The sequence below is a fragment of the Ursus americanus genome, chromosome 26 (assembly GCF_024610735.1).
Source record: "Ursus americanus isolate L20-20 chromosome 26, mUrsAme1.1.p, whole genome shotgun sequence".
Classification (NCBI taxonomy): domain Eukaryota; kingdom Metazoa; phylum Chordata; class Mammalia; order Carnivora; family Ursidae; genus Ursus; species Ursus americanus.
This window is the reverse complement of record NC_142152.1, coordinates 33,563,485-33,584,934: the sequence shown is the minus strand read 5'-3', so window position 1 is coordinate 33,584,934 and position 21,450 is coordinate 33,563,485. Positions and strand designations below refer to the sequence as shown.

The 21,450-nt window shown below is 53.3% G+C and overlaps 1 protein-coding gene across 3 annotated transcripts in view; it reads left to right on the top strand.

Annotated features, from left to right (window-relative positions):
• Positions 1-20,441, top strand: part of CCDC88C (coiled-coil and HOOK domain protein 88C) — a 124,413-nt gene extending 103,972 nt beyond the window's left edge. For 2 of the 3 annotated variants that reach the window (XM_045807611.2, XM_045807613.2), the window contains 7 exons: positions 704-793; positions 2,078-2,313; positions 7,136-7,324; positions 9,967-10,032; positions 12,615-12,683; positions 14,516-14,805; positions 18,112-20,441. In XM_045807611.2, the coding sequence (XP_045663567.2) occupies positions 704-793; positions 2,078-2,313; positions 7,136-7,324; positions 9,967-10,032; positions 12,615-12,683; positions 14,516-14,805; positions 18,112-19,128 (1,957 nt within the window). In that variant the 3' untranslated portion in view covers positions 19,129-20,441. Of the gene's footprint in view, positions 1-703; positions 794-2,077; positions 2,314-7,135; positions 7,325-9,966; positions 10,033-12,614; positions 12,684-14,515; positions 14,806-15,597; positions 15,784-18,111 lie in introns of all 3 variants that reach the window. The other variant, XR_015721863.1, reaches the window with a different exon arrangement.
• Positions 20,442-21,450: the final 1,009 nt, after the last annotated feature.

Genomic DNA, 21,450 nt, shown 5'->3' with positions numbered 1-21,450 from the left:
GGTTCCCAACATTTAGGGACCAGGAGATTTGGCTCCGTAACCTAGGTGTCCTGGCTTCTCTGCCAAAATCGGCGGATCTGCCCTGCAGGCCTCGCACGTGGCCATCTGGCGGCCAGCAGCCAGAGCTACGGTCCCCACTGCTCCCCCTGCTCTTTCCAGGCCCGCTTTGCTCCTTACCTTCCCTGTCTGGCCCCCAAAAGCTTTCAAGTTTGCCCCCGTGGAAGTGTTACCAGAAACCCGCTGTCACAATAGGCCCAGGTCAGAGGTCTGCCTTTGTGGAAATGGTTCTTTCCGCCTTGATGCCCATCCAGCTCCCTGAGGGCACACCGCTCCCCCTCAGCGGAGGTATTATTAACACACAAGCCCTGTGTCCGACACCGAATGCCCAGTATCCTGCATGACCTGGCCGGCAAGTGTTTGGGGCTTCTAGAAGCGTGTAAATTTTCCGACGGTGAGGGGGTTTGCTCCCTTGAGTTGACTTGCACCCAGACCCTGAGCGCTCTAGCCCAGCTCTGCAAGGTAGCAGGGCTTTCTGGACCCGCGCTAGACGTTTCCATTCACACATCCCCGACTTCATGATTATGACGGTTGTGAGCACGATGATGTCTGAATCCCAGCAAAGGTCCTGGGCTGGGCTGACGAGTAAATTGATGTGTTTTATTTAAAACAGGATTGAGAGTCCTCCTTTCTTCTCTCTTCACAGAGACAAATTAAATGCCTTACGGAGACATAAGGAAAAACTGGAAGAAAAAATCATGGATCAGTACAAGTTCTACGATCCTGCTCCAAAGAAGTGAGTTGATTTAAGTGTCAGGAGGTAAGCCCGGAACGGAGAGCTTCCTCGTGCATGAGTGCAGTGGAAACCGCTCCCACTAGAGCAGCGCCCGGCTTGGAGGGCCCGTGCCTCCTGCTCCGTGGAGGTCCTCTGTGTGCAGGCCACTCCTGTGATAGAAGGAGCGAGATTTTCAGCCCTGCCCTCTGTACTCTGGCTTGTTCTGGGAGGGTCAGCAAATGCCAACAGGGGGTGCGGAGAGTCTGTGGTTTGGGAGCCATTAAAGTGGGACAGAAGGGTGGCCATGTCAGATTCTGTCTCACGATTTCACGGGACATTGGAAATCACATTCCTGTTTCGGGGACAGAAGCTGGCGTACCCGTGCTCTTCGACACGGGAACCTCTGGGCCTCACACAGATTCCTCTGGACTCCCTGAACCCCAGGGCAAGTTCATAAACTCAGTCCTTTCTTCAGGGAGCAGCAGCCCCCTGGTGGTGGAGCTGGCTCAGTCTCTGGGGATGCCAGCCTTGTGCTGGAGGCCCTCCCCTAGTCTAGACCTAGGCCCCAGGAGCTGGCCTTTTCCATGGCCCAGCCCAGCCTCGAAGTCAGGATCACAATGAATCCTTCAGGGTTCTCTGGTGAACCACAGAATTTCTGAACCGCGGTCTTCCTCCCTCTGGCAAAGAAATGAAGGCCCAGATGAGGAGACTGAGTGATTTGTGTAAACACGGTACTGTCTAGTTTCAGCGCCAATTTCTTTTTTTTTTTTTTTTTGTGATATCAGAATGCCTCATTTCCAGTCAGCTGCAACTCTGTTGCTTACTCTTGAAATTCGCTGATTTTAATTTAAACAGCCCACTCTCCCCTCCCTTCCCCTCGCTCTCTCAGACTCCTCAGTGCCAGGGCTGATTGAAGAATGTTAGTTTATTCTACTTACTATTAACTTTAGCAGAAAACGAGAAGGTCCATGACTCAGTTCCAAAATGGCATTTTGACAGAAAAATTGCTGATGGACGTGGCTTTGTTTCACGCAGATAATCAAGAGTTTGAAGTTTGCATCCTGTTTGAAATTCTGTTTCCCCAAGAGGCTAGTGTGGATTTCCACCACAGTGCACACTTCTACCATCCCTGGGCCCCCAGATCCGATGATCATGGTGATGGTGGGGAGGGCCATCATTCTGAACCCCAAATTAATGACTTCCAGGTTTGTGATGGAAAGCTCGGCTCACATCAGGTCACCCCATGACCTGCTGGAGGGGCAACGAGGGTTGGTTGTGTCCTTCCGACAATCTGCTTCTCCCTAGGAAAAACCACTGGATTGGCGCCAAAGCCTTAGTCAAGCTCATCAAACCAAAGAAAGAAGGTTCCAGAGAACGATTGAAGTCAACCGCAGAGAGCCCCCCCTGGCAGGTGGAGTCCCCGGACCCGACCTCGCCATCTCCTCAGCCCCTCAGATTGCAGCCAGAGAACCCCGAGCCCACCCCGTCTGGCTCCAGCGGTGCAGAAGAGCGGGACACCCTCAACGGGCCTGTGGGTAAAGGTAGGAGCGGCTGACCAGGCTGCCTTCGTGCTACGGAGGGGATGCTCGGAAGGGCTCTGCCTGGATGGGGTGGAATGAGAGACGGTGTGCGATGTGCACACGTGTGTGTAGGAGCGTGAAGAGGGTGTGCTGCTTACACACAGATCTGCCTCCTTGCATATGTTCGCAACCCAGGAGAGAATACAAATTCCCGTCAGCAGCTTCGTCCCGTGACGGTTCTGTTATTTTAGGATGAGAAGCGTCACGTATCCCGAAGGCTGTGGTAGCATCTGGGCTGATAGTTAGGCAGGCGCTGTAGAGACGGGCTCAGGAGTGTAAGTTTGGGGGTGCATGTGTCAAAGATTCAGAGTCCGCTGTTTCGTAGGGCGATCCCGGGTGCATCTAACCTGTTCTGTACGTACACGGGATCCTCAGAAAGTCCCCGAGTCCTCCCGGCCGCGGGGCACGGCTTACCTCGTTACTTATGGCTGTCATTTGGAGTTGGCCAGAGGTTCTGACTCGGATTCCTAGTTGCATATGCCGTGTTTCCTCACATCTAAGCAGCTCTCAGCGATACGCTGCATGATTACCTTATATACCGGCGGGAGAACCGCTGGCCGTCCGAGGACGCTGAGCTTTACTGCTCCGCGGGCGTGTTACGCTCTGCTCCGAGAGCTCTTCTGAGACTTCGATAGCCGTGCACAGGCCTAAAGGGAAAACGGGCGCAGTGCATGGGGTGTGGCAGTGACCGTTCCGTCAGAGGTGCCACCTGGCCAGCGGTGACTGTCAGACCCCGTCGAAGCTGCGTAAGGATTTCAGAGATGTGAAGCAATGGGGGAAGCGTGTACCTCAGAATCGACTAAACACAGTAATTGACAGAAACGTTGTTAAGTTTTCAGCTTTACTTTTTAAATATTAGCTTATGGGTTCTTTACCCATAAACCTGCCAAGCATGCACCCGGAATAATTTAAATTTTATGAAGGGCACTGGAACTTTCTGAAGACTGGGCCTAGGCCTGAGAGCCCTGTGCCCCAGGGGGTGATGTTACAGTGCTGAGGGCCGGTGGCGACAAGCTGCCCCGTGTGACATGTGCACAGGCCTTTTGGGGGTGCCATTCAGTGGGTCCTGCTATGTCCCTTTCGAATGCAGAGAAGAAAACGTGCGCACGTGCACACGTTGGGGACAAATGTTTGTGTTCCCGTTCTTTACAGATCAGATTAGGTAAGAGGCTCAGGTGCAGCTAAGCGACGCTGAGGCTGGACCTTTGTTTCTGTCTAGCAGGTAGCGCTCCCCTCAGGTTTTCTTGTTGGCTAAAGTTGTTGACCTTTATCCCCTCAACTTGTATTATTCTCTAAACTGATTTAATTAACTACCATCGGCCTAATGAGCTACGAAAACTTGGAGAGAAAAAAAAAAAACTTGACTGGTCCAGGCTGTTGTGCCGGCCCAGGGACGAGCAGGTCAGGGAAAATTCTTCGTAGCCCCCGCAGCTGTGAGATGTACTGGGCGTTCCTTCCGGGCTCCTTTTAGCTAATTGACGTGCTTCACCTGTCTCGTGGAGTCCGAACTACTGGGCAGGGTGGGCACGATGAATCATCCCTTCTCAGAGCGGAGAAAGGGAGGCTTGATGAAATTTTAAACACTTGCCAGTGTAATCAGTGGTGGAACTGGGATCCGCACACGGGGCCGCGGACCTGGAGCGCTTCACTGCTGTGTGCACTTAAAGCCTTGTACAAACGTGCCGCGGAGTCTGGGGCCCCTTATTCTGTGTCGGGAACGCCGGCCACCAGGTGGCGCCGTGGAGGCAGAAATAAGCAAGGTAGCAGCGTGCCCTCTCCTCAATCAGAAATCCCTCGACTCTGCTGTGTTGCTATAGGTCCTGTTCAGAAAATAAGACTGGGTGTCTGCTCTGACAAGACTCGACTTTAAAGGCCATGAAGTGTAGGACTGGAGTAGAGCTTGTGCAGGAGATCTTAAACGATTCTTGGTGTTGTGGGGCTTGGGGGTACAAAAGGAGGTATTTTCATTATTCTCAAAAGGGGTTATTTTAGATGTACAGAATTATTGGTGAATACTTCAGCAGACTGTCATCTCGTGACATCAGGCCAGAAACATACCATTAGGTGTTTGCGAAGCCCTTGAACAGGAACGGGAGTGGCGTGTGCACCAGATCGTCAGGGGGCCGGTCGTTCAAGTGCATGAGTAAGAGAAGCCAGCTCCTAAATTAATAAGCATCCTTCTTTAATAATTTAACATGCTGAAATTGAAAAAGGTCTCCTCCATTGGCTCCTTGGGCGATACATAATTCTCCTGTGCAGAGTAAAGCGTTGGCACTAAGACGCGCCTCAATTAATCACGTTGAGTCAGAGCATAAATGATTCACCGAGTCCTGATTCTGGGCTTGTCGTGGGTATTGTTCCTGTCTTTCCTGGGTCGGACAGGCTTCTGATCTCCGGCCTGCATTTAGCTAATTCAGAGTCATTTGTTATTATTCATTTCATTTATTTGTTGTTTTTTTTTCCTTCCTCTCCTGGGTTATCCGGGGAATAACAATTGAGCAGCTCAGCGCAAAAAGAGTCCCTTTTTGAGAAGCAAAAGCAAGGACAAAGACAAGTCTCCAACGGCCCACCCGACTCTCTCTAAACGCCTGCGGTTCTGGTCTTCCTCTGACATCCCATCCTCTCCTAACGAGCCTGTCCCTTTTTCAGAAATCGGAGATTTCTAATCCTTTTCCTTTATCATGTGTTTTCATCATGTATCTTCCTTCATTTCTGAAATCCAAACAAACCAAAAAAAAAAAAAAAAAAGTACCTAAAGGCCTGATGACCCCTAGTGGACCCCTCCTCCTGATCCCAATTCCAAGCCAAGTTTAAAGTAGCCAGCGTGGATTCTGATTTCAAAAGAGAAGATGAGTTGTCACACTCTCTGGACCATTTCTCCAGCACAGCACAGTTGTAGGGGAGCCTCGGGACATCCATGCACAGGTCCGTGGGCCAGGATGTCCGTGCTAAGTAAGTCCGGCGGCCGGGTGCCGCCTCCCCGCGCTCGCGCCTGCAGCCTGACGTCGTGCCTGTGCTTTACAAGCAGAACGGGTCGGTTGTCGCTTTGCTTCCTAAAATAGATGGCCTCTGTCAAGTGAGATTTTTTTTTTTTTAAGACTTATTTTTAAGCAGCCAGATTTAAAGCTGCTGCCCTTTTCTCCTCCTCTGTGAGAGCCCTGAGTTGTTGGCTTTTGCTGACAAGGCCCTGTGTAGATGTGCTCTGTGTCCTGAAGGATTTATCGCTCCATTCAAGCATTGTGTATAATTGGACCGATGTTGCCAAGCCAGAGGTCAGCCCAGAATGACGTTTTATGACCGTGCGGTGGCTCTCTGACCTCCTGGACGCGGACGTGAAAACGGTAGCAGACAGCAAGACCATCAGCACGCCGGTCACGCCCAGAGCGGGGGGAGCGCGGGTCGGTCGAGGCCTTTAGCTACTGCGCTGTCTGCTGTCTGCTCTCATTCTCTGCCACCTTCCTGAGTTTTGCCACATCTTTTTATCCACCTGTGTGGATCACGTACGTGTTTTTCCCAATTAACTCACCGTTGCCACTTAAATTTATTTTAAATTAAAGGAAGATTATTATTGGTGCTGTCGATGGAAAACCGGTGTCACTGCAAACACAAGGTAACACACGAGCAAATCCGCACCTGTTAAGCTGTTGAAGCCGGTCGATGTGGCACTGACTTCATGTCACGAGCTCCGCCCCGGGGCCTGTGGGCTGCCATGCCCCCGGGCCTCGGGGACTCTGTCTCGCCAGCATGCTGTCGGCCTCGTCCTGTTTCTCTGCCATCCATGTTAACTGTCCGCTCCCCTCCGCTGCCCTCCCTCCTCATTTTAACTGCGCGCACTGGATGCTTGTCCCCTCGCATTCCACCAGACTTGAATCTTGCTTCTCATCAAGGGTGTCTTTCAGAATCCAAATTTTGCCTTGGTTTTAAATTGTAAGATTTGGGCACTGAAAACCTCCCAGGGAGTGCAGAACCCCGAGTGGTTGAGGGGCCGGCGGGGTCAGCCCCATGGGAGGGTGTGCCTCCGGGTCCCGGCCGTGGGGTGCCCAGAGGGGAACATGGTGCAAAACAGTGCCGTCCTCACGCTCTCGGGAGCTCCGGCTGCACATGTGTTTATCTTCCATTTAGAGAGCCCAGCCCCTTTCCTGCTACTAGTAGTTGGAAGATTTTTTTGTTTTCTTTTTCTAATGTTTTTATAGAAATTTTGTTTAATGAAAGTATGTGTTCGGGGTAGAAAATATAGCGATTGCAGACAAGCACAAGATACGAGGGAAAAGTCACTCTCACAGAGATTAAGACATCTTCAATGACTCTTAGTGTAGGAGTAAGCTGCTTTCTCAAACCCTAAGTGAAGCCAGCCGCCAGGATGGACATCTGTCCATCCATCCTGGATCTTCAGGGCCTTGGCTGCAGGCCTAGAGTGATCCTGAGGCAACATCCTCAGGACCTTTTGAAATCGGATATCCGAGTTACACACAGCGTTACACGGCAGGCATGCCCATGGCTCGTGTTGGCCTTCTGGCAACAGTTGGCTTATCCTCTGAGTGCCTTATCTTGTCCCAGCCTTTCAGGGCTCGCAGTCCGACCCATGTGTAGAGCCGGGGCCAGCCTCTCTGCCCCCTCCCCCATGCCAGGCTTGTAGCCAGGGCCCTCCTGTCGACACCACAGCCCAGCTTCTGTCCTTGTGGTCCGTGTGCCCCGGTGCCCCTGCTTCTAGGCCTCCGTGTAGTAGCCCAGCCTTGGCACAGGACTTTGCTGCCCCGTTTCTCAATGTCCTTCTCTGCCCCAGGCCCTGGGGACCTAAAACCAAAGCAAGGGTCCCCGCACAGAGGCAGCCTTGACCGCACAGATGCCTCCGCTGACCCAGCCATGAAGCTCTGGCCTTCGGAGCTGAGCTCCCGGACCTGTTCGACCTCAGCCATCACTACAACCCCTTCCAGCTCTACCCCCCTCTCCCGGCACCCAGGCCGCACCAAAGGTGAGTCGTGGGCCCCTCTGGAAAAAGAGGGATACCTGTCCAGGGTCGTTCCTGAAGACCCCAGGCTTGCAGAGATAGGTGGTAAGCAGAGTACTTAGGTTGTAGACGAGCTTTGCCATCACGTAGGCACAGCTTCTGCCTGTCAGCTGTGTGACGTGGGGCAGACAACCTCACCGCCTAGAGGCCCAATCCTAAGCCGCTCTCACCACCACTGTTCAGGAACTGGTGGCGCTACCTAGCTCCAGAAGGGAGGTGAACTGCAGTTTGGGCTGAAAGCAGGCAGTGCCCTCACCCCAACCTGGTAGGAGTTTGGAGGGTTATTCTTTATGGAGGAAACACGAGAGCGTCTCTGAACCTGGTGGTGGCTTGGGAGAGGAGGAGGCAGGCCTCCTTCGCTGAGAACAAGGGGATTCGGGGAAGGATTGACACACCGAACATCTCCCAGGGGGCCAGTGGCCATGTGTGGTCACACCTTTACATGTGAGATTAAAATGTTCTTCAAGCTATCTGATAAGCTCGAGAAATTCCCCACAAGACAGCTCAGTCAGATCTTGTCAAATGAAGCCTCTGGAAGTTCAGGGATCGCCGGGCATCCAGCAGCAGTGACCCAAACCAGTGGCGGGCCACAGAGTTAAACAGATGTTAAGCACAGAGGTGACAATTTTGAAGTGAGTGCCGTTGACGTAGTCTGGGATAGGCGAGGTGGTTATACCTACGGAACAGGGACAGGATGCTGTAAAAGAGAGCAGTTAAGGGAGAGGCACTTGGAAATCTAAAATACGCAAACAGAAAGGAAGATAAAGCCGAAAACTAAAAAAGACATTCTGCTCGTAACTTAGAAACGAAGCAACAGCTGGCAGAGCCGGAAGGGGGGCTGCGTCTCGGGTGTTGGGAATCGGAGAGAACTGGGAAGGATGGTTTCGTTTCATCAGAACACCACCCACTCGACTCTTGAAACCTGGCTGTGCAGAACCTTGCTTTGACAGGCAGAGCCCACAGGGTCCCCGCCCTCCAGGCGCACCTGGGTTAGCCTCACAACCTTGTTCACAAGTCATCAACAGCCCTGGGGAGAGAAGCAGAGCGAGCACAGGGCAGCCAGGCAGTCCTTCTCCACTCCTGGCCAGACCCTGGAAGCAGAGTCACTCGCTGCTGGAGGTCGGGAACGGTGCTGCGTTCTGGCTGGGACAGGCATGCTCTGAGCCCGTTCTCGGCAGTCAGCAGGGTTCCCCTCCACCACCCCCTTCTCCCTGGGCTTGGGGTGCAGAAGCCCTGCCTGATCTCGGGGAGGGGGCTGGGTTCTCCATCTCCCCTCGGACTTAGCGGCTTGTGTGGCTCAAGGTCCAGCCCTTCAGACTAACCCATGGGCCATGTCAGCCTAGATCCCATTCCTAAACCCGAGCCTAGAAACACCTCTGGCCGTTCCTATGCCTGCAGAGCCCGAGGGAAGATCGGTCGCCGCTGCAGACCCAGCCCCGGCCACACGATTCCCTGGCAGCCTGTTCTCACACTCTGGCGTTCATGGCCAGTGGGCCCATAGCCAGCCGGCTTCAAATAGAAAGAAGCCTCCTTAGAATCCACCATTTCTTTAAGTCAATCTGGTTTCTTTTAGAGCAGAATTTAATAAACAGGATCTGGGCCTATGGAGTTGCCATTGCTTCTAGGCCCTTTCAGTAAAGGAAGATAAGACATACATATTACTGGTTTGTGTCAGTATTTCCAATTCAGATTTAACATCACAGGGATTTCCTATTTGCGTGTCCTTTTCTTTACAGAGTGCTTGTCTCCTGAAACATTTTTTCCCCAAAATATGCAATAATGGCTTAAAAAGTAATCCTACTAGTGCTACCAGTCACCATAAATTCAGCAAGCAACATTTTCTTTATAGTTCTTTTAGTCCCTAGATTGTATTTCGCTAAGGACGCTCTCACAGAGTTTTACACTCAAAATTCACTGCAGATCAGTGTTTCTCTCTGTGTGAAAACGTTGATTTGACGAAGTAAAGTTCATTCCTGTTTTTAATTTTACACTTTTTTCTTTGTAAATTAAACCCTGTGTGTTTTAATGTGTAAAATTTTAGATTCAAAAACCTGAATTATGTGAAAAGCTGTACTCCGTGCTCTAGGCCCCCCCCCCCCGCCAACTTCGTTCCCAGACCACCCTCAGGATAACCTTGTTTCTTAGCTCCTTGTTTATACTCCCGGTGTTTCTTTCTGCAAAAATAAACCAAAATGGGGCGCTTGGGTGATTCAGTTGGTTAAGCATCTGACTCTTGATCTCAGCTCAGGTCTTGATCTCAGGGTCAAGAGTTCAAGTCCCATGTTGGGTTCCACGCTGGGCATGGAGCCTACTTAAAAAAAAAAAAAAAAAACCCACATAAATAAATAAAATCTACACACCTTGATTTTTTTCCACCTGGGCATAGATCATGGGGATCTTTCTTAGTCTCTTTAGAGCCGCATACTAAGGAAAATGGCCACACATGATCTTTTCAACCACCCCACCCCCAGAGTTGTTTCCTGGAAGTAGGATTGTCATGTCGAAGGACAAATAAAAATATACTTTTCCTAAATAAGAGTCCGTAGTTGTTCAGAGTGTTCCAGAAAACCCTATCTTAATAACCAATGACCTTACTGCCTCCATAGGCTATAATTCAGATGACAGCCTCTGTGACCCGTCCCTGGAGCTGGAGTTCAACCACAGGCAGTACGGTGAGTGCTCAGTGCCTCATGTCCTTGGGCCTGGCGTCTCAGACTGGTTTTCATCGACAGTATTTTTCCTTCGAGCGCAGTCCCATGTGGGAAACGGGTAGATGTGACGTTGTTGCGTTGAAGTGGGAATGGGGAGGGGCCTCGGTTCCTCCAGGCTCCTTCACGCCCTCCCCGGGGGTCTGGGCGTGTGACTTCTGCTTCCATACCTCCCATGACAGGGAAGTCACCACCTCCAGAGTATCTGACTTCTACAGGCTCCAACTCCCCTTGCTTGAAAATGCTCCCTCAGGTTTGCCAGGACATTCTGCTGACCCTACCGGGAGCCCTGATTGCAGGGAGGCCTCTCACTGTCCTCACTTGGGTTCTAGTTGACTGGAGTACCTGCGTGTGCTCTTAGAAATTGTTAGAAGCACTCGGGCATTTGACTTAAGATATATTGTGAGTTTCTGCAGAAGGGAAACAGTGACTATAACCAGCCTTCTCAAAAATTAAAAGCTGCTTTGGGTTTTTATAATTTTTGAAAAACAAAAATCCTAGAAGGGTGGAAAAATAATTCTTAAAAAAAAACTCAGCTCACAGTGAGCTCTGTTTACTCTTAATCAACAATAAATGTAGGAGCTAGCATGGTCTCCTACCCTAGTCATTGTCTTTTTTTTTTTTTTTTAAGATTTATTTTAGAGAGTGAGAGCATGAGTGGGGCAGCGGTGCAGAGGGAGAGGGAGAGAAAATTGCAAGCAGCCTCCCTACTGATAAGGAGCCGGACTGGGGGCTCGATCTCACGACCCTAAGATCACGACCTAAGCCGAAATCAAGAGTCCAGTCATTGTCTTAAACGTTCTATGATGCTGATATTCATACAGATACAGACACTGGCACTCGGCGTGAGAAAATACAGGCTCTGTGGCAGAACAGTTTAACACACGCGCCCTGTGTCTACGCACTGAGGAGAGGGGAACACACCTGGGGGTATCGGCCATGGGGCTTTATTAAGTTGGCCGGGGAGCCAGGTCAATGCTGCAACCGCTGACCACCGAGGGGTTTTCTTCCTAAGTACTCCTGAATACTCTGATTCCTCGAGCTTTTCTTATCAGGAAAAAGAAGGAAAAGCAGTCTTCAGGGTGGTACCTGCATAAACAAAAGTGCTTTGGGGGCTAGAAGGCGCCTGGGTGGGTCAGTCAGTTAAGGATCTGCCTTCGGCTCGGGTCGTGGTCCCAGGGTCCCGGATCGAGCCTTGCATCGGGCTCCCTGCTCAGCGGGGAGTCTGCTTCTCCTTCAGATTCCCTCCCCCCATCCCCACCATGCTCTCTTCTCTCTCTAATAAAATCTTAAAAAAAGGCGGGGGGGTTGGGTCCTGTTGATTTATATCACCATTTTCTTTTAATAACACTTAAAATTCCTTTTTAAAGAGAGATGTGCATTTTTATGTCCATTTTTCCCTTCTCAAAGAGGGGACTTACTCTGCTTTTACAGAGTTTCTCGCAAAAACCAAGTATTTTTTGGCTCCTCCCCAAACCCCGTTTGCTAATAAGAGTTTTCCATATGCCTGCTATTTGCAGAGCACACCAGTACTTGGGAACCAGGAGCCCTATAGACCAATGAAAAGGAAAGTGTCCCCAGGGGTGTGGTAAGCCGAGCGCCTCCTAGCGGATCTCCGGTTCTCGGGGTGGCTCGACTCCACACCAGCTGCGCGCGGAGGGGATGCAGGGAAGACCGAAGTGCAGCTCCTGACCCCCAGGGGTTCCTGGCCCAGCAGGACAGACGCTGGTGCGGGGCTGGCTGGCAGGGCACCTGGAAGAGGGGACCAGGAGAAGCAGGCCTGCCGGCCTTGAAGGGGCAGCTGCCCTTTGCGGGGTAGAGCCGCCCCTCCTGCCCCTGGGCTCCTCCGCGACCTGAGAGCTGCCACACGCCTCCTCGGGCAGCACCAGCAGCAGCAGCCACGAGGGCTGGTTTGTCCAGCCCTTGTCACCGTACCAGTCGATTTTTCCCTTGGGGGTGGATGTAAATTTGAGACAGGGGAAGCAGGGAGCTGACGGACTGCAAACGACCAGGGAAAGCGAGCTCTCCCTCTCCTCCTCCAGGTCCCAGCACTGGCTCCTGTGGATGACGGGGGTCACGGTGGCCTGTGCGCAGGCACACACCCCCTTGTACACATACGCACGTGTTTCCCCGCTGTTTCCCGGCTCCCACTCTCACCAAGTCTCAAATGGGTTCCAGAAAGCTCTGTGCAGTCGTAGGAGTGGGCACTCCCTCCTCACTCGTTGGCTTACCCCAAGCCGCCCTTCTTTCCAGTCTGCTTATTGTACTGGAGTTCGGTGTGAGATTTCTTTTAGCCCTAGACCTAATAAAAAATGCTAGTTGTCGTTTCTGGATGGCCTGCTGGATGCCATGCCTCGCACCCAAGTTGGCGAAGCTAGATCTCCTGATGGGAGAATGCAGAGAACCCCAAAGTCCATCCTTCCTGAGGACATCTGCCTTAACTTTGGCATAGAGTGGCTTTGTTTCGCAGCTTTTCTCGGACTAGACGGTCAGTCTGGGGCATACGTGCCCCCTGGCCGTTTAGGCTGAGTGTCCCTTCCTTTCAGTGTCCCGGCCAGACAGCTTGGAGAGCAGTCGGAATGCGTCCAGTGACAGCTCGCCTCTTAACCTGAAAGGTAGGTCAGCCTTGGCCGCCATGCACTTTTCGTTGTATTTGGGTCTTTGGTTCTGGGCTCACGTTATTTTCATGGTTCAAGCGCTAACACAGGATTCTCCGCTGCACCCACATTTGCATGTATGGTCCGCGTCATGCGGTTTCAGGCACAGGCCTGGGCGCCTGAGTGAATCCCTTTACCCCCAGAGACCAGCCCAGGGCACCCGGGCACGTCACCCTTGCTCCGAATCCAAGCTACTTCATCTGTAGAATGGGGGTGGCGATTGTTACCAACAGCCCATGGTGGCCAGAGAGCACAGTCGGGCGACTTTGATCCTTTTACGTTTTTTAACTTTATTTTATAGCGTACAATATCATCTGTCTCAGCGAGCGTTTCTGTGCATTTGAAAAGAATGTGTATGTTGTCCCAAGACTAGAAACTTTTCAAAGATTTTTTTTTCTCTTAACCTGCTCATGACCAGCCCCCGGAAGAACCCCAGCACGTAACAGGCAGTAGATAAACCCTCAATAAATGAATGGATGACGCCTGATATGTGCGCTGCCTTATAGCAATTAATATTAAATAATAATTTAAACTTCACCGGAAGCTTTCCACTTTTATCTCAAGTTATTTTGTTTTCAAATGCCACACTGAAAAAGGGGAACCCTCTTATACTTGGTGGGAGTGCAAGCCAGTGCAGCCGCTCTGGAAAACAGTATGGACGTTCCTCAGAAAGTTGAAAATAGAGCTACCCTACGACCCAGCAATTGCACTACTAGGTATTTACCCCTAAGATACAAATGTAGTGATCCGAAGGGGCACATGCACCCCAGTGTTTATAGCAGCAGTGTCCACAATAGCTAAAGTGTGGAAAGAGCCCAGATGTCCATCGACAGATGAATGGATAAAGAAGATGTGTATATATACATACATACAGTGGACTATTACTCAGCCATCAAGAAGATGAAATCTTGCCATTTGCAACAATGTGGATGGAACTAGAGTGTATTACGCTAAGTAAGATAAGTCAATCAGAGAAAGACAGTTACCATATGATTTCACTCGTGGAATTTAAGAAACAAAACGGCGTAGGGGAAGGAAGGGAAAAATAAAACAAGATGAAATCAGAGAGGAAGACAAACCATTAGAGACTCTTAACCATAGGAAAGAAACTGAGGGTTGTTGGAGGGGAAGGGGGTAGGGGAATGGGGTGGCTGAGTGATGGGCCTTAAGGAGGGCACTCGATGAAATGAGCACTGATGTTATATACAACTGATGAATCACTGAACTCTCCCTCTGAAACTAATAGTATCCTATATGTTAATTGAATTTAAATAAAAATAATGCCAGACAAATTCTGAAGCTGTCCAGAAAAAAAAAATTTTTTTTAAAGATTTTATTTATTTATTTGATAGAGATAGAGACAGTCAGTGAGAGAGGGAACACAAGCAGGGGGAGTGGGAGAGGAAGAAGCAGGCTCACAGCAGAGGAGCCTGACGTGGGGCTCGATCCCAGGACTCCAGGATCACGCCCTGAGCCGAAGGCAGACGCTTAACTGCTGTGCCACCCAGGCGCCCCCAAAAAAAATTTTTTTAAAGTAAGTTCCACACTGGGTAGAGGGGGAGCCCCTGAGATCAAGACCTGAACTGAGACTGAGGTCAAGAGTCAGATGCTTACCCGCCTGAGCCACCCAGGCGCCCCTTTCTAAGATGTTCTTAACATCAAACTCCGAGCCTGGGAGAAGTTCTGTTTTTGGTGAACCCAAGGCAGCACAGAGCCCCCTCCCTGGAGGCGGGCCAGACGGGGAGGGAGACTCAGGTGTGTTCCTCTGTACCGCCCGCCCCGCCCCCCAGGTTCCTCCGACCAGCTGCACGGCAGGTCTGAGAGCTTCAGCAGCGAAGACCTGATCCCCAGCAGGGACACGGCCACTCTGCCACGGGATGCCAGCGCCCTGGTCCGCAGCGCCCTCAGCCGCCATGAGTACCCCCCACCCCGGAACGGGCCTCTCCCCCAGGACGGCGTCCAGAAGAGAGGCGCCACCCAGCCCCACGCGGGGGGACGGCCCTGCTCTGCCTCCCCGAGCAGTGAGATGGTCACCCTGGAAGAGTTTCTGGAGGAGAGCAACCGGAGCTCGCCGACCCCCGTGAGTGGCCCGGGCTGGGGACACAGCGTGCCTCCTTTCCCCCGCCCTCTCCCTGTTTTGGGACAAGGGACAGAGACCGTGGCAGCGAGGTCACAGAAGGGGTCGGGGTGGGGGTGCCATGGCCCCGGTGTAGAGCTGGCTTGGGTGGAGGAGGAGGCCCACCAGCCAGCAAGGCGTGGAGCGCTGGCCGCCAGCCAGACCTCGGGCTGTTCGCTCCATCTGTGGAGTGAGCGGGCAGGAGCTTGTCGCCAGCATGGAGGGAAGGGATGGGGTGTGCCCACCCCTGGGAGCCTCTCTCAGGAAAGGGCCAGCACCCAACTGGGCAGGCGGAGGGTCTCACAGTAGCTTTTGTGGCAGAGCCCAGAACACGCACTCTCCCTGAGCCTTCACCAGCAGAGGTCGGCAAACTTTCTGTAAAGGCCTGGATAGTAAGTGTCTCAGGCATTCCGGGCCACACAGTCTCTATTCCACCTCTCAGCTCTGCCGTTTCAGTGAGGACACAGACGGAGCACATCTGTCAGGGAACAGGCGTGGCTGTGGGCCTACGAAACTGTACTCACGGACGTTGGCATTTGAACGTCGTATAATTTTTACGTGTCATGGAAGGCTGTTCTTTTTAAGAAATTTTTTCGATCATTTAAAAACGTAAAAACCATTCTTAGCTCATAGGCCGTGCAAGAACTTGTGGCAGACTGAGATGAAACCACAGCTGGAGTTTCCTGACCTGTGTTCTGCAGCTCTCACCCCCAGACGTCCCCAGCACGAGGGTCCCCTCCTCTGTCCCCTTTCCAGGGTCTCAGGCCAGCTTTTCTGAAGCTACAGGTGTGTCTCTTGCACACTCTGGCTGACTGCAGTCGTGTGAGCAGTTGAGTTACTGGACACGTGAATATGCGGTCTTGCGGTTGAGATCCTTCAAGGATTTTTAATGCTTCCAGGATTCTGTCTCATTCTCCTTAAACGGTTGAACTTAGCCGCACGGTAAGCTCTGTGACCCGCATTAGTAGGCCATGGCGGACCACACGGTCTTGTTCAGTGGATATTTACGGAGCGCCTACTATGTGTTACACAATGTGCCTAGTGTCTGCCCTCGAAAAACAAAGCAAACCAGCAAATGGCAAGTTTTTCTGGCATGCTCGCTAGTGCGGAGTCTGGTGATTGGCCCTGAAAGGAAATGGAAAACGTGGTCCCTGCCCTCCCTCCATTTATATTTCCGTCTGGCAAGCACTTACTCTATGTCCTGGGAGTTGGAGAAACCAGACAGAAGCCCTGCTGCTTTCAGGAAGTTTCTGGTCTGCTCGGTGGTTCCCACGCTCACCTGGCAGCCTTGCCAGGACACAGGCTGCCCTCTGGAGTTTCGGGCTCCGCGGGTCTGAGGTGGGGCTCCCTGAGAATCTGCATCCCTACTTGGCTTCCCAGCTGATGGTCTGGCTGTCAGCGTGTGTCCAGGCATCCCACACTGAGAAGCCCCGATCAGGTGAGATAAATGAGAACAGTCCAGAAAGCAATGGGGAGGCTTTCCTTCTCTACCCTTTTCTGATTATATACCTGTCAGTTTCCTCTCCCTTTGCAGATTTCGGGGGGGGGGGGGGGGAGTCCTGCACAAGGATGGGGCCCTGCCCTGCTCAGCTCAGACCTGTCCCTTGTAGTCACTGTTTCTCACTCACTTTCTGTAACCTCACCTGTCCCTTTTCAGCCTAAACAAGCCCAAAATAATCTCATGGCGGCAGTTCGTGTTGGGAGCTGACGTGTGGCCCTGGAGAGCCACACTTCCCTCTCCGCCTGCCCGGGATGCATACCTCTTGCCAACTCCATGCCCCTGACTCCTCCCACCCTCCCCTGACCAGCCCCAGAAACATCACATCCTGCCCCACCTGTGCCTGCTCTCCCTGCGTATTGATGATGCTGGGAAGGGGGTGTCTGAAAATGGGCTCCCTGGGTGGCCAGAGAGGGCGGCCCCCAGATGGTGCGTATCCGAGAATTAAAAATGTGCCCCAGGGAACCAGATGGTGCAGGCCGCCGGAGTCAGACAGCAGTAGGCCTTCTCCCCGGTCTGCTCTCCCGATGCAGGGCCTGTGGAACCCCTGTGGCTTCAGCTTCCTTCCCTATTGAAGATTGTTTTAGTCCAACCTTAAACAACCTCGCAAGGTTGCTCTGAAAACGAAGGGAGGTTTTGGTTTCTTGGTGATGACACCGCGGTCCTTAGCACAGTGCCCGGCGCGCAGGAAGCACTCGAGAAGTGGTTCCTATCCACGTTAACAACGGAAGGCCTTACCACAGCCTCCACCAAAATCTCTGGCTTCAAACGAGCATCAAATAGCAGAGTGTGTCTCTGTCAGGTGCAGCATCCAGATGTTTCCATAGGCCAGGAGCTGTTGGCAGGTGCAGACGGTTTCTGAGCTCTGCTGCCCCCCAACCCCACCTGCCACGTGAATGTACTCCCTCTCCCGGTTTTGCAGGGTCCACCAGCCTGAGGAGGAGCCTCCGCTTGGCTAGTCCAGGCTGTGAGGTCCTGACAGAAGGCTGAAGTTACCGAGCAGCGCACAGACCTTGGCCTCTGGTGGCTCCGTGGGCCTGCAGGGAGTAGCAGAGGACACGTTCACGGGCCAGGGGAAGCCCAGCCGGGGCGACGGTGCCTTGAAGGGAGCAGGCTGGGGGGCTGGGCCATCCCATGCACTCCGTTCCCCCCAGGCAGCCTCACTGCCCTCCCGCCCGGGCAGTCTGCCTCGGTGGCCCCCACCCACCCCCACTGTGCCTGCCTCTCACGTGTGGCAATGGTCTGGGCAGCGGTGAGGCTTCTGGCTTTTTAGGAGCTGCTCTTGTTCCCTTTCCTCTGTGGCCCCAGACAAAGCCCTTGCAGTGTGTCTGAGCAAGGTGGACTGACTGGGAAAACAAGGTACCGTGCTACCCGTGAGCTTCCTCCTGCTGCCCTGCCAGGAGAACAGGAACAGATGGGAACAGTTGGCTGTGGTCAGGCTTTCAGCCCCGACCTTTCCACAGCGTGCATGAGCTTTGCGGGAAGTCCTTCTCCTCTCTGATGTGTTTTCTTGTTTGTAAAGTTAGGGGCCTGCCAGAGTGGTGTCTGGGGTTCTCTCCCTGGTGATCCGTGTATTGTCCCCCAGTGCTGAGCGGGGGCAGTGTATGTGGTGGGGCAGCATTATATCTCGAAGAGGCCGAGCAGGAGCAGGAAACCTGTCCTGGCCACCTGCACTGCCCTGGGGACGTCCTGGGGGTTGGGGGGTGGAGGGCTGTCCCAGCACCAGCCTGGCCCTCGTGCCCACCTCTCGCTTCTTCCTCTCTTCCCTGTAGGACACTCCCAGTTGCCGGGATGACCTGCTAAGTGATTACTTCAGAAAGGCCAGCGATCTCCCGGCCGTTGGAGGCCAGCCAGGACCACCTACCAGGAAAGAGGGGGCCAAGATGCCCACCAGCTTCGTGGCCCCTACCATCAAGATGGCTGTCAACACCTCTGAGGGGAAGCTGCTGAAGCCTGGGCAGTATGTGAAGCCAAACTTCAGACCCGCTGAGGCCGAGGCCCTGCCCAGTGCCCCCCCAAGACAGGTCCAGCCTCCCCAGAGCCTGTCTCTGGGCAGACCCCGGCAGGCCGCGATGCCCCCGACGTCCCACACGCCTGCCAGCCGGAGTGCGTCCCTGAGCCGGGCCTTCAGCCTCGCCTCTGCCGACCTTCTCCGGGCCAGCGGGCCGGAGGCTTGCAAACAGGAAGCCCCTCAGAAGCTGGGGGGTCCTGACAGCTCAGGGGGCAGAGAAACAGGCAGCCATGTCGTGCAAAGCCCCACACCCCCCAGCTCCCACAGCCTGGCCCGGGAGCGGACCCCACTTGTGGGAAAGACTGGCGGCTCTGGGCAGAGTCCAGCCCCCCGCAGCCGGCCCCCGGACACGAGGCGCTTCTCCCTGGCTCCCCCAAAGGAGGAGAGGCTGGTCCCCCTGCAGCAGTCCGCCACGGCCCCGGCCATTGCCACTGGGGTTGGTGGCGGTCCCTGCAGCAGCTCCCAGACCCAGCACTTCCCACCAGCCGCAGCCCCGGCCACCAGGACCAAACCCCAGACGCCCCCCCATATGGCGGAGGTGGCCACCATTGCCCCTGTGCGGGGGCCGCTCAGCCTCTCAGAGGGTGATGGGGTCCCAAGGCAAGGCCACAGTGAGGGGCTCCCTGTCAAGAGCCCGGGTAGGTCTCCTGACTTGGCTTCCCACGCCAGCCGGGCCCCGGAGGACTTCAGCCGAGGAAGCAGCTTGAAGAGCACGCCGGCGTCCCCCGAGCCCGGTGGGGACCAGCAGACGGTGTGGTATGAGTACGGCTGCGTGTGACTCATCTGGACCAGCAGCTCCCGAACCTTCTAATTATGATGGCCTTTTCTTCTGTCTGCCTGTGGTGCCGGGAAAGGGTTTTAGAATGCGGACAGGGTTCCTGGGCATCTCTCCTGATTGTTCTGTTAATGAAAACACTGTGCCAAGCCCTAAGAGGATTACACTCCCAGGTGTGTGTGTGTGTGTGTCTCTCAATCTCTCTCTCTCTCTCCTCTTCCTGAATCTGTAGCCTCCAGCAACGGCTATCTTTTGGACAAATCCACTGCGGCATGGGGACACTCAGAACACAGTGACAAAACTGACTATAGAGTAGACACTATTTGAACACATCCTGGCAGAACACTCATTTGCAACTTGTTGACCTCTCTTAAAGCATGCGTGTGCGTGTGTGTGTGTATGTGTGTGTGTGCAGACACAGGTTCACATGGCCAAGCCCTAGTGGCTCTGGAAACTCCATGCCCTCTTCCTAAAAGCCATCTGATCCTCGGAGAAGTCCAGACTGGCCAAACTACAAAGAGCTTGAGGACCTTGGGTAGACCCCAGAATTAGGATCGCTGCTGAAAACCAGGAGAGTGGCCACATTGTTCCTGGGGTCCCAAGCAATTCCCTTTTACCCCAGGGCCAAGGTCGCCTTCCAGGCAGGTGGCTGGTGGCCTTGGGCTTTGGCCACCTGCCAGCAGCCGGCTCCTGGGCTCTGCAGGGTGGGCTCTGGGGGCCACATGGAGACCCGCCTTCCCTGGCTCACTCTTCTACAAACACTGGATGTGCTGGGTCTGGGGGCCAGGCCAGAGAGAGGCGCCTGCCTCCGCCCCCTCCCAGCAAGGATACGCCGTGCACAGAGGGGAAGTATGTGCGGGAGTGGGGTGCAGGCCTGCTTAGCAGTGTGGCTGCAGCCTCTCCACGTCCCCGATCTCAGATGTTAATTATTTCTGAATAACTTCTTGTGGTAGAAACCAAATTTCATTTAATATATATGTACACACGCCTGTGAAATATATGTACTTTGAGGGGTATCTATTTATGTTCCTTTGGGAGTCTTTCTTTCCTGTCAGGAGTCTGACCTGCTGCTTGGTGTATTCGGTCAGATTCCTGACAACGTTTTGTTTTCTGTTTAGTAAAGGTGCTCTTTCTGGGATGTACTAAACCTGGTGATTATTTTTTTTAAGAATTTTTTCCTTTCAATTTATTATACCGAGAAAGAAATGGGACTGTTAAGATCAGTTGTAGGAGTGCTTTGGGTTGCGTATTAAATAGCCGTGCATTCTGGAACACAAGGACAGGATGGTAATAAAATGAAACGGCAGAGAACCGTGTCCTGGTTTTTCTCACTGGACGGTGCTGGTGGCATTGGACCAGCCATTGGGAGGGTCTCGGGGCGCCCTGCTTCACCTCAAAGAGCCTTCCCGGCCATTGGAACCCACAGCTCCCTTTGCCCCCAGGTCAGAGAACACAGAAGAGCGAGGTCTCTGTGCTCACTCTACAACGGCTTTTTCCCAGACTCGAGTTTATTTTCGGCTAGTAGGAGCTGGATCCCGTTTTGGTGGGGGATCAGCTCGTGACAGCAGCTCAGCTCTGCTGGTCCTTTGGGTTTTCCCAAGGCTCCTCATCTAGGAAGGGCCGATCTGGAATTTAGATCTCCGGGACCTCAGTTCGGATGCTGAAGTAGGATGGAGGAGGGAGGTCGGCATAGACATACCCACGCGCGACAAGATCTTTCTTCAACTGGTTCTCTGTCGAGCGGCTCCCTCAGTGTCTCCTTCCTCCCTCACCAAACTGTAAGAGTCCCTTCCTGCCCCCTCGCCTGTCCCTTCCGGAGCTCTGCCATCTAGCCCGTGACCGCTCAGCGGGAGCTGCCATCCACCGCGCTCGGGCCCAGCTGAGCAGCGGCCTCCTCGCGCCTTCCTCCTGCGCGGCCCTGGCAGGGGTTGATACCTGGCCGGTTACTCCTTGAACTTAGCCCGCGACTCTCTGCTCTCTTGAACATCTCTTCAGTGCTCACACCTGCCAGCCCCTCATTCATTCACTCATTCCTTCCAGACTCATTGAAGGGTAAGGTGTGGAATATTACTCCCCCATCAAAAATGAAATCTTGGGACACCTGGGTGGCTCAGTCGGTTAAGCGTCTGCCTTCAGCTCAAGTCATGATCCCAGGATCCTGGGATCAAGCCCCACATCAGGCTTCTTGCTCAGCAGGGAGCCTCCTTCCTCTGCCTGCCACTCCCCCTGCTTGTGTGCTCTCTTGCACTCTCTGTGACAAAATCTTAAAAAAAAGAAAATGAAATCTTGCCATTTGCAACGACATGGATGGAGCTAGAGGGTATT